This window comes from Chenopodium album, chromosome 2 (assembly GCF_948465745.1).
Source record: "Chenopodium album chromosome 2, dcCheAlbu1.1, whole genome shotgun sequence".
NCBI lineage: Eukaryota > Viridiplantae > Streptophyta > Magnoliopsida > Caryophyllales > Amaranthaceae > Chenopodium > Chenopodium album.
Window position 1 is genome coordinate 83993549 of NC_137835.1, and position 13003 is coordinate 84006551.

The 13003-nt window shown below is 33.0% G+C and overlaps 1 protein-coding gene and 1 long non-coding RNA gene across 2 annotated transcripts; one reads left to right on the top strand and one right to left on the bottom strand.

Annotated features, from left to right (window-relative positions):
• Positions 1-4390: 4390 nt before the first annotated feature.
• Positions 4391-5223, top strand: LOC145591150 (uncharacterized). Its single transcript, XR_014102256.1, has 2 exons — positions 4391-4619; positions 4708-5223. It is a non-coding gene; the product is annotated as an uncharacterized LOC145591150 (long non-coding RNA).
• Positions 5224-7484: 2261 nt separating this feature from the next.
• On the bottom strand, positions 7485-12309 carry LOC145591158 (uncharacterized). Its single transcript, XM_081647562.1, has 7 exons — positions 11725-12309; positions 11158-11221; positions 10087-10389; positions 9672-9860; positions 8940-9383; positions 7962-8641; positions 7485-7868 (listed from the first exon to the last, which is right to left on the bottom strand). Exons 2-7 carry the CDS (start codon positions 11207-11209, stop codon positions 7641-7643), a joined length of 1896 nt encoding a protein of 631 aa, XP_081503688.1. The 5' UTR covers positions 11210-11221; positions 11725-12309; the 3' UTR covers positions 7485-7640.
• Between the last annotated feature and the right edge of the window lie 694 nt (positions 12310-13003).

A 13003-nucleotide genomic window follows, 5' to 3' on the forward strand; every position in this document is an offset into this window, starting at 1 on the left:
ACCCACTCTTTGTGCCCCTTAAATGTTGGCAGAGTAAATAAAATTTTCCAACTGTAATAATTCCTTTTATATAAACACACATCCTGTGCTTTTTGTTTATATATTAGAGCTTGAACAAGTCATCACAAAAAAGGAGCAAGCTAAGAAAGATGTCATGCCAAGGTAAATAAACTTACTTCTTTTTTTTTTTTTTTTTTTTTTTTGGAAAGAAGGTAAACTTACATTTACATTGCTAAATCTTTGTATTGTACGTGGCTCGCCCGTCTTAGGGAGTCTTGACACTTATATATAACTAATTAACTATAGTGCAATACATTAAAAATATCCTAATACCCTATTTTAAGACCATCATATCATTGTTTCGTACATAAATTTTGTAAAAATGTTACTATAATATTTGTATTGTTATGAATCATAATTTGTTGATCAATAGGTAAGCTAGTGTGGCCGGAACTAGTTGGCGAAGATGGAAATAAGGCAGCAGAAATAATCGAGAAAGAAAACCCCTCGGTGAAGGCCGTTGTACTAGATGAAGATTCTGATATACCATTCGACCTAAGATGTGATCGAGTTTTTGTTTTTGTTGATTCGAACAACATTGTCGTTGATATTCCTTCTGTTGGCTAAGCTAGCTATGTTATGCATATCATATTGTTATGTGCAACTTTAGTATGTAGATCGATATAATGTGCACTTTAATTAAGGAAATCTCGGACTATTAAATAAAGGTGCACATTATTATTGTATTAATTATTATTGTATTAGTACTTGGTAGTGACTATTATTACTCCATATTAGTGCTACTTTATGTTTCTTATCAATCAGTACAACTTTTAATCCTTCAATTTATGTTACTTAAGCTTTTTGTGAAATTTTTAGTTTAACTTTGGCCGTATAAACTATAAAGTACAGTGTTTTATTAGCGTCTTTTGGAGAAAGGGAATTAAAATCAGCATTTATATAGCTCAAATTCGGCCTTATTTTTTTTTTTTTTGAGGCAAAATTCGGCCTTATTTAAAAGTGGAGTATTTGGTGTTTTACATTATACTCCATAATGTTTAGAATTTAGGCAATAGAGCATAGTAGATGGTACAAAAACATGTAGAGTATAATTTATATAGCATAATAGGAACTACTTTGAATCAATCCAACATAAATAAAGCTAAGCAAGTTGGCCAAAACTAGTCAGAGAAGATGAAAAGAAGGTAGCAGAAATAATCGAGTCTGAAAACTAGCTTGCTATGAAGACGATCATCCTACCAGATGGCTCTCCTGTTACTCAAGACTTCAAATGTGATTATGTTTGGATTTTTGTTGATTCCAATGGAATTGTAGTCCAAACTCCCGTTGTTAGATAAGACAATAATATAATGTGCTAGCTTAATAAATGTGTATTATTATATACATATATCATATCGGACAAGTAATGAATATAATGAGCACGTCAACAATTATGAGGAAATCCAAGTTAATATCTGATAGAAACAAGGGATGTTTATATCAGGGTAAATTTGTCTTTTCGCGTGTAAAAGTAAGGGTAATGTTGTCAACATTTATTGGACGGTCTTACGCTGTTACATGGGCGTTAAGAGGAGAAAGGTAACCATGGTTAGTTGCTGTCTCAGCTTTTCCTACCCAATTGATTTCTTTCAGCGACAGTGCGACACGTAGCGTCTTCTTCTTCAATTTGACTGTACATTCTTCAATTCAGGGTAAATTCTTGTTCTTCAATTTTAATAATCTGTTTCATAAAATTATCTACAAATAATAATTCATCACAACCTCTAAAATCACTTTTTCTCTCTCCTTGTGGCTGCCAAAGTACTCCATTGAAGCAGCCTTGAGTTTTCTCTCTCTCTCTCCCCGCCATAGTATCCCATTGAAGCAGCTTTTGAGTTTCCTCCCCACCATCGAATTTTGTCAAATACCCAGTTAATTACCGAATTTCAGTTTCACAATTTAGTATTAGTCGTTGATCATAGGATTTCAATTTCTAAATCTAGCAACTTCAATGGAGGAGGGAAATCACAAGAAAACGAAAAACGTCTATCCTTTAGGGTTAACCATACCCTTAATTTCTCCCGTATTCTTAGGATTTTCGTTAAATATAGCGGCGAAGCCGCGAATTGGCCGCCGGAAAAGATGGGTTAAGGTTGGTGTTAGTTGTGGTTTAGGACCTTTAGCTTGGAATTTCAATGACGAACTACTTGCTTCTGGCCTTTCTTCCCTTTTCAAAGGAGGTGCTGGTTGTGGTGCTTGCTTTAAGGTTTGCCTCCTTGTTAAAGTTGCTCGTGTTTCATGGTGCAATGGTGGGTACTTGTGAGGGAGGAGAGAGAAATTTAATGGAAAGTTAAAGAAGAAGACACAACTCACCCTCAGTTACCTTGGGTTAAGCTTGGTTAATGTAGACGGAAGTACACTAACGGAGTGAAGTGCACTTTTTGAATCAAAAGTGCTGGACGTCAGAACTTTTGTGGGACAAAATAATATTTTATTGCTCAGCGCGAAATTCAACACCATTTATTTACAAATCTGCCACGGAGATAAACAATTGTCGTATCAACTTGGGCCTGCTCAATAATTATTGTATCACATGATAAATCCTACGTATCTTTCACCATTGAGATTTTTTTTTGTAAAGGTTATAGAGTATATAAAATATATTACCTCCGTTAATTATTATGTTTCACAAAAAGAATATTTTTTTGGCACATAATAGTTAACGAAGGTAGCTAGTATGATAGATGTGTTCGAGACTTCTTGATAAGATGAACATCTCACATGTGTTGGTGAATAATATGATACATGTCATATGCAAGAGTATCAACGCAACCTAGCTTAGCTTATATTCATTATTATTCCTTTTCTCATAATTTCATAGATTTAATAAGTCCTTAGTTTAGACTCTAGAAGCCACACTAGATTTTTTACGCAACAAATTTTGAATTTTTTTTTTCGTACGTGATAAATTTAATACTAGCTAATAGTTGTATGCAACACGTACTAACTACTAAGATACAAATTAAATTAAAGACCACATATTCTATTGACAAGAGCAAATAGTCCCCTCAATCCTCGTCCAGCCCCCCTATTATTGTGATAGGATCATAGGATAGGGGGTGCACCCCGTATCTTGATCTTATCCTCGAAATTTGAGATGTCTTTTCTAATTTTTACACTATTTCACTATATTAAAATCATAACAAGTCTCTTGGATGCCTGAACTTGGAAAGGTAAAATGTTCTACCATATTCACCTTGCAAAGCTTGGCATGATTTATTCAGATAATACTCTAATTAATCACAAAACTATTCTATACATAAATATTTTTTTAGGGTGATGATATATGTAGCCTTTAGGATTATGTATAAGCATTACATATCCTTCTTAAATGAAATTAAGTTGGAAATTCATGATAAAATTACGTGTAGATTGGTGTAATTAATGTCAATTTATCCTCAATATGTCCTATTTTAACTTCTTATACAAACCCTAAGGGCTATATTTATCATTTTTTTTTTATCGTGATAATGTGTAGTCTGTGACTGTAGTGTGAGAGAGTATATGGTTGCATTGTAATAAAAAAATAATATATATGTGCAGCTAGCTAGTTCTAAAGAATGAACAGGCTGCATGAAGCTAAAGTCATGATAATGCATTTATGGTGTATGAATGATTAGGGTTTGGTTAATTAACGTGGCAGAGTTGGTAGATTTTGACTTTTGATGTACCCATTAATAAAACAATATTAAAAACTTATCCATAAATTAAAGCATATAAATTGATCCTGAACTACAACCATCAACTTATGATTTTGGTTCAATTGGTCCTTTAATAATTAATATAATATCAAGAGCCAACGAACATGACACAAAGGTCGCGAGTTCAAATCTCATAGATTCCTCCTTTCAAAATGGAATATTAAACACTATGTATGGTGGGGCTCATGCTACATCCACATTTCAAATCCAATGGACTCTCATGTACGTGAGGGGGCATGAGAAAGAATATAAATTGATTATGGGCTTCAATCATCAGCTTGAACTTTTAATTGAGTTAGTCTCTTAACAAAAACTCACCCAAGCGATAGATTCAATCTAACTCAAAAATATCCAATTAAGATTTTAAATGGTACGAACACAATAATTTAGAATGACTTAATTTTCAAATATACCAAACTTCAATGAACCCGATTTAAGTGACTAGGTACTCGAATTAACACCTCTAGATGACTACATGTTACATGTAGGTACAAAAGTGCGTGTATCATAACTCATTAGAAAGCAATTTAATTTTCTTTCATTTTCAAACGTAGGACACCACGTGTTTTCCATGCCTAGGATAAATACAAATAACTTCAATCCTCTAGAACATGTTCAACCTACTTAGTTTCTGCCAACCATACAAATTTTGCACGACGTACGAATCCAAGGCAAGTAACAATAGCCACAAAAATATCATTGCAAACAATCAACATTATCCTAACAAGTCTATATAATATAATAAACCCATGTACATACACACGTACTATCAAATAATCTCCTTACTTCTTTTAAAAAAAACAACAAAAAAAAAACTTACTACACTAACAGATACAAAAAAGATGTCCTTCTGCCCAGGTAATATTGAAATTTGATTAGTTTCATGGTCATTTAATTAATATAATCATTGATTATCGATAATATGAGATAATTTTAATTACTATAGGGAAGCAAGCTTGGCCAGAACTAGTCGGAGAAGATGGGAAAAAGGCAGCAGAAATAATAGAGTCGGAAAACTCATTTGTGAAGACGATCATCCTACCAGATGGTTCTCCTGTTACTCAAGACTTTAGACGTGATCGTGTTTGGATTTTTGTTGATTCCAAAGGAATTGTAGTCCGAACTCCCGTTGTTACATAACTACATAAGTTGGTAAGACAATGTGCAAGCTTAGTAAATGTGCACTATATATAATAAAATAATAAAAAATGTGCACGTTAGTATTTGTATTATACCAATAGTAAATAATAAAATGTGCACGCTAGTACTTAGTGTGTGTAGGTTTATGTTATGTGTTCTTGTTTTAATTTGTTTTGGTTGTAATACTGTTTTTCTTTCATTAGTACTTGTATTTGTTAATGACTCTAAGCTGCCTAGCGAGTTCTTCGTCACTAGGCAATTCACATGTAAGCGCTATTATATATAGTACTATATACCAATATGTAGTGGCTGATATCATCAATGTTAGTTTGAGTAGTCATGGGATGGATGAATATTTGAATAAATTTTACGGATAATTCTATGATTGTCGTTTGAATAAGACAATTATAATTTTTAAAAATAAACAGTTAAGATTTAACGAATTTTGGATTACATTTAAATGTTAAAATTAATAAAAAAAAATATTTTTAATTTTTTTAATAATTAAAACTGAATTTCATAATTTAATTAAAAAAAATAAAAATTTAGAAATAATTAAATTTCAAAAATTAAATTGAAATCTTAAAGTAAGGAAAATGAATTTTAATTAATTTTTGCATTAAAAAATAATTTAAAAATCATTAAATTGTAATAATCATTTGAAAAATGACTATTGTACGTAGTATTTTCAAAGTTTTACCACTAAGATATTTCAATATTTATTGGTTTATATAGTTAAACACGTCAAAAACTTATTGAGATGAACATCTCAAATGTGTTGTGTGATACATCATACATGTCATGATGTCGTATTTCAGTATGTATTTGAGTGTACATTCAACATAGCCTAGCTTAGCTTAAACGTTTGGATCTATAATTAACTGTAGTTAATGATTCAATTAATTACAACAAATTATGTAAGTCAATCTAAACTTTTACCGTTAATTGTGACTTGAAATCTAGTACAATGGTAAAGGGCCGACTTCAAATGTATATATCTCTCAATTCAGAAGTGAATTTTAGGTGATTCAAATTGGAGGTGGTACGTAGCTCATCCCAAGAGCTTTCCAACGATAGGTCATATGTCCAATTCTGATAAAAAACAAGAAAGTTATGACTGTTTTACTTACAACTATCGAAGCTGGATCGGAATTTCTTACGCGGGCCCAACAGTACGTCCAAACTTACCTAAATCAAACAAATTATTTAAATCAATCGAGCTTTATCTATTTCCTAAAACTTATCATTATTAAAAATATTCTAAAAAAAACTACAATTAATTTTAATAAAATTACAATAGTGGAAGCAAGCGTCCCGAGACACTCGTTAGCATTAGGCTAATTTGAAATAGAGAAAGCAAGCTCCGCGAGTCCGCGGGCACCCTTACTTAGCATTTGCCCTTTGCCTAATATAAAATTGACAAAGCATTTACTATTCAATTCATATCTACTTACTAAGTATTATCTTAATAATTCATCCACTCTTCACGCCCTTAAAATAACGTTGGTAGCAAGCTAGGTAAATACATTTTTATTTCCAACTGTAATAATATATTATTCCTTCATTCTATATAAACCCACATCCACTGCCTTTGGTTTTTGCACTATTAGAGCTTGAAGAAGCCATCACAAATTAAACAAGTAAGAGCAAGAACGATGTCGTGCGGTCCAGGTAAACTTACCTTTACTTTGCTTAATCGTTGTATATATTCTATGTGGCTCGCCATCTTATATTAGGGAATAGGGAGCCTTGACACTCATATATATAGGTAACCATAACAAAACTGACTCATATAAAAATATCCTAATATCCGTCGTATGACTCGTATCATTATGTTGTACTCCGTAGATAACTTTTTATTCATCTTCTATAGGCAAGCAAGAGTGGCCGGAACTCCTCGGCGAAGATGGGAAAAAGGCAGCGGAAACAATCGAGAATGAGAACCCATCAGTGAAGGCCATTGTACTAAATGAAGATTCAGAAATACCGTTTGATTTGAGATGTGATCGTGTTTTTGTTTTTGTTGATTCAAACAACATTGTTGCTTATGTTCCCTCGGTTGGCTAGCTAGGCTACGCACAAATGCACACAATATTGTTACGTGCATGCAAGTGCAATATAATAAAGTATGTAACGTAGATCAATGTGTATGTGCTTCAATTATTAAGGCAACCTCGTGCTACATACTAAATAATTGTGCACATTAAATAAGTATTCTACTAGCACTTGATAGGTTGGTAGTGATTATTAATGGTGATTGGAATCGGCTTTTGTTATGTTTCTTACCACTTTTATTCATTTAATCTATGTTACTTAGACTTGGTTAAAAGTGTTAGGCCCTAGGCATTAGCTATGGCCAATATAAGTTGCGCACCATATCAACTTTTTTTAGTGTTGTGTTTTGCCACGAACACTTAAGCTAAAATTAAGAGTCAGAGAAAGTACAACTCGAATTTGGTTGGATTTAAAAGCAACTTGTTCAATTCACATGATGGAATCTAGTCTAATTTGATCTACCTTTTCAATTTTGACCTAATTACGAAAATAAGATAGTCAAAGGTGAGTTCTATTAAAAATATAAAGTAAATTAAGCACAATATATTTAATAAAGGATTTTCATGGAATAGTTAATCATATACTTCGTATATGCTTACAAACAGCTTCTTACTACCTATAATCAGCAAAAATAAACTGCAAAAGCCCAAAAGCAGAAAAAAAAATAAAACAGGATCCCTAACATCAAAACGATGTTGCAAAGTACGGTGCAACACCACTAAGCCATTTCTCGAGCAATGTCAATTGATTGGTACGTTCGGTTCCCTTACGCAACACCACTGCATAGAACCTTTCTCGCGTGCTCATAAAACTGACGCGAGTATTTGTAGCATCCAGGACAATGTGATACCTTCCCCCTCCAACTGCCTCCAAGCATGCAGCAACCACACTTAAAAACTTAAATTTTTTAACCTGCTTAAAATTGTAAATCTTTGTTAGTGTTTTTACAGAAAAATACAAATCAAAAAGTAAAGAAAAGGATAATGTTTTGAGTAAATTATGGACCTTTTGTAATGCATTTTGTTGCTCAACAGCAAACTCAGCAAGTGCTATAATATCTTCATCTTTATTTGCTTCTTCACAAGGAAGAATATCTTTGCTCTCAGAATCCTGCTCATCAGCAAGCCCTTTTGACCATGGGTTGAAACCCAACTTTTCTACGATGATTTCAAGACCTTTTGGAACGCGAGAAGAGTAATTGGTCTCTTCTACCTTAAGCTTGTTCAAACATGCCTTTCCAAAGAAGGTAGGTTCACTAGCCGCGCCCTGATTAGCTGCTAGTGTGTTATGTGAGAATGATGGTGCTGGAGACTGAAGAGAGGGACAACTTGACAACGAAGGAAATAAGCAAGAAGCTGTTGCTATGTTGGTTGATGTACTTGGAGGGGTTGAACAACCTACATTTGGGCCGAATGAGAAAGAACTCGTACTTGGGTTTCCAGGGCTTGCAATAGATGTAAAAGCAGTTGAATGAGCACCATTTGCTGCTGCAGCTGGATGAATGAAAGTGACAAAGGCAGGGTAACTAATAAAAGTATTTGTGCCTTGAGTTGCCTCACTAGTATTGGCATGTACTACTGGAAAGGCAGCTGGGTTGATTCGAGCTAAGGCATTATCTTGGTTGCATTTGCAATTACAGAATCTAACCCCATTAGACGCGGCTTCTGGTATTGAGCTACAAATACCTTCAAAGATAGAATTATTTATGGTTAGATTTTCATTCATTATTGCCAGACTCAAATGTATCTGAAGTTGTGGAAAACGATGGAAAGTAGACACCTATAATAGAAGTTAGTTAAGTAAAACAGAGAGTAACATAAGAAAAAATCTCAGTATTAAAAAGGTTGTAAAAAATATTAATCATAAAAACAAAGACACAAACTTTTTTGGATAATTTGATGAACAGTTGAACACAAGGCGTATGACAGCCTGTTTGAATTATAACAAATTTACAAGTATATATAAATCCAAATTGAATGATACCTGTACTCTGAAATCCATGTTGTGATGTAGAGGTTGTTTTCCCAAATCCAAACTTGAATGGTGAGCAATGTGGTTCACGGGATGGAGGCCCAAATAGTGAGCCGCCGGGAGCTTGACTGGATGCAGACTGAAATGGTGAGCGGGGTGGTTCACGGGATGGAGGCCCAAATAGTGAGCCGCCGGGAGCTTGACTGGATGCAGACTGAAATGGTGAGCGGGGTGGTACCCTGGATGGAGACCCAAATAGTGAGCAGGGAGCTTGACTTGATGCAGGCTGAAATGGTGAGCGGGGTGGTTCACTGAATGGAGACCCAAATAGTGAGCAGGGAGCTTGACTTGATGCAGGCTGAAACGGTGAGCGGGGTGGTTCACTGGATGGAGACCCAAATAGTGAGCAGGGAGCTTGACTTGATGCAGGCTGAAACGGGCTTGTAGAGATTTTACCTGCATGAGGCAGTCCAAATACAAATAATTGCATGAAACAAAATGCTAGTAGTTACATAACAGAGGTAAATGTATACACAGAGTATTAACTTTTGATGAAGAATTGTTCGCTTGTCACAGAAATTTAAAGCTGAACCTTAGAATTGGTTCTTTCTTTCCTGTTTATTTCCCCATTTCCTTTTCTAAGGGTTAACTTAAATAATGTACTTAAATGGAACTGAGGACATAATATATATATAGGTGAGTACACAGGTATGTAGAAAAGAAGATGATAACGGAAAAGGTTACCTTTGTTTCCCTTCTCATAATCCTCTAATCTTAATTCTTCATGGCTCTTGTTGCAGTTAGCAGTCATAGCTGATATTGACATGAGCAGCTTTGGTGAAATTGCAAAATCGTTTTCCCGCTTATCCTCTGTTGGAGTGAAAGGATATAAGCAACTTCCTTGCTGTTTGAAGCTGCCAACAGTAGTACAAGCTGAACACCAAGAGAATTAAGTTCTTTAATGTACATCCAACAACACAAAGTTACATCCATGATCATTAAACTTCACTGGAAACAACACAAGAGGCTAAACTATTAAAATACCTACAATTATACTATAGTCAAAGAGCTTGAACATCAAAATTCTGAATCAAACAAATGATTATATACACAAAACACAACACATGAGCATATTGATCAGAAGACTAATATTAGTTACCTCCACAAGAAGATGGAGAAGCATCTGTTGATCCAAGTACGGCCGTTGATGATCCAAATGCACCCCATGAATTTGATGTCCCAGGTGCTTGGCCAAAAATTTCGGTGTTTGATTTACCGAAAGGACTTTGTTTGACTTGACCAGAAGTTCCATTGCTTGAATCAAAAGAGAATGATGAACAGGAAAAAGGTCGACGTGCTTGACCAAACGTTCCACTGCTTGATGAGCCAAAAGGTTCAAATTCGGGTTGAGGGTGTCTAAAGGCCTTCCCTAAGTCTATGGAATTACTTGGAAAAGTAAATCCTGTTAAGAAAGAGTAATGTGAAAACAGATTTCAGATTATAAATCATATAAATCTTGCGACTTTCTTGCCATTTTCCTCAATTTAGCATGAATAATTGTTGTGTAAAATTTGTACTCTATCAGACTATCCAAGTATGAACAGCCGCACAAGCAAAACTGCAAAGAAACTACCAAGACACCAATCTAATCTAGTGTACTCCGTACTAAGCTAATCCGCTTAAGAGACTATAAAAAGGACTAAAACACCAATCTAAAAATAAAATCCCAATGACACAATAATGCACAATCTAGAAACCAATTGTATTATAATAAATCAACATAATATCAAAGACGGGACTAAAAACACCAATCCTAAAACAATTAAAATCCCAATGACTTAATAATGCGCATTCTACACATAACTAATCAACATTATGTCTTATAAATCCTAATAATATCATATATTCATAACCTAAGTTAACAAATCAGCACATTGATTTTGCAGCCATCTCAATAAAAGTTTTGACACCCTAAACATTTACTCTTTTAGCAACCAGCTAATATTGCATTTATATAAACCAAACATATCATAAATTCATAACCAAAGTTACCAATAAAGATCATCAATCAAAACATACTTTATTTAATTCTATCTTCAATGTTTCACAACAATAGATTTAACTATCAGAATTGTTACTAAACAAAAATCGGCACGCTCATTACAATCAATTACAAGGATCAATATACATTCAAACTGATTGAATGAGTATAAAACATTAAGAAATTTACCAGAAAATGGAGTTGAGTTAGGTTGTGAATTAACATCCGGTGGTAGCACCATAATTAGATATTTCTGCAAGATAATACGAGTAATTCATAATGTATTAATAATCAAGACAAACTTCAAAAATAAAAAATTGCACCAAAAGATGTGATTTTAAATTTCTATATACCCTCCATTAACAAAGGCCGTACAAATGCATTAACTTTTTAAAATTATGTATAATACAAAAAGTTAAACCATTATTATATCAAAAATTGAAAATTTAACAGTAACATTATCAGTGGGAATTTTTTTTTTTTTTTTTGTGGGTATAAAATCAAATTGATAGTGACTTTTACATCAACAATTAAGCAAAATTGAAGCCAAAAAAAGTAGTCAAAATCATCAACAGAATATACCCCTAATCACCCACATTCAAAAAAATAAAATAAAAAAAATGTAACTTTACAGAATTTAGAACATAAATCAAATTGTGTAAAGGGTTTTGCCAGAAATTATACATAAACCCATAAAATTTAATCAGAAGAATAACTGAATTAGTGCAAAATCGAATGAAATAGATGAAAACTAACCGTAATATCTCGAGAAATTTCTCTAAAATTGATTGATATGAAGGATTTGTATAATTCGTCATATATATATACATGGGAGATTGGTTATGTTAAGGTAGCTTTAAAAGTAAGCAGAATTATATAACTAAATTTTCTAAAATTATTAAGCTTCGGATTCACGCTAACTGTGATGAAATAAGTTTTGAATTGTGAAGACTTTATCCTCACCTCTTTCCGGGTTAAATTAAAAAAATACTCCGTAAAAAATAAAAAAAAAATAAAAAATCTATGCATAGGAAAAAGTCTTATCGATAGCTGGTCACACGGTATGACAATTCATTACAAGGGTTACTTCATTAATGTAATAGGGGTTACTCGTTCAATATTATAGAAGTAGATATTACTTCATCAGTGTTATAGGGGTTACTTGGTCAGTATTACAGGGGTTACTGGATCGGTGTTTTAGGAGTTATTTTGTTCTTTTAAAAGTGGCCACACACAAGACGCACTGTTTCCTTTATTTTTTTTAACCGACCACAAACTATCATATGTGCTTGGTCACATCGTGTAACCGAGATTACTTAATTAGGGTTACTCGATCGGTGCAAGGTTACTCAGACAGTCGGATGGTAATAGGTTGTGTTTGGAAATGGGTTATTATTGGTGTGACCAGCCACACAGTAAAGCGTTGTTAAATGAGATTTTATCCATGTCATTGTACAGTATACTAGGAATTAATCTCATAAAAAATCTATATGAATTTATAGTCCATAATATGATAACTAGAGAAAAAAAAAACTTTGTGGCTGGTCAAAGTCTCAATATATAACCATGCCACACAGTTGTTAAATGAGATTGTACACATGTCATAGTACAATATACTAGGAATTAATCCCATAAAAAATTCTATATGAATTTATAGTCCATAATATGATTTAAAAAAAAAAAACTTTTTATTTATTTTTGAATTTTCTTTTTTTTTTTCACAAATGAGAATTGTAAGAGTAACACATGTTAAAGTTTGATCGATTAGCCTTTTTTTATTAATATATTATAATTAACTCAATTGAATTATGGATTTTAATTTTTTTTTTTTTTTTTTCTATTTGAAGATCGAGTAAAGATCATACAGAGTATTATTATTTTTTACGTAGTAATAAAATGAAATTAATAATGGATGAAGGGTTAATATTGCATTTATCGTAGTTTTTATGAAGGAAAATTTTATTTGATTCAATATCTTATGTATTTGTTAACGTCGAATCTCTATTGTAGTTGTCGTATGACTTTTAATTAATGA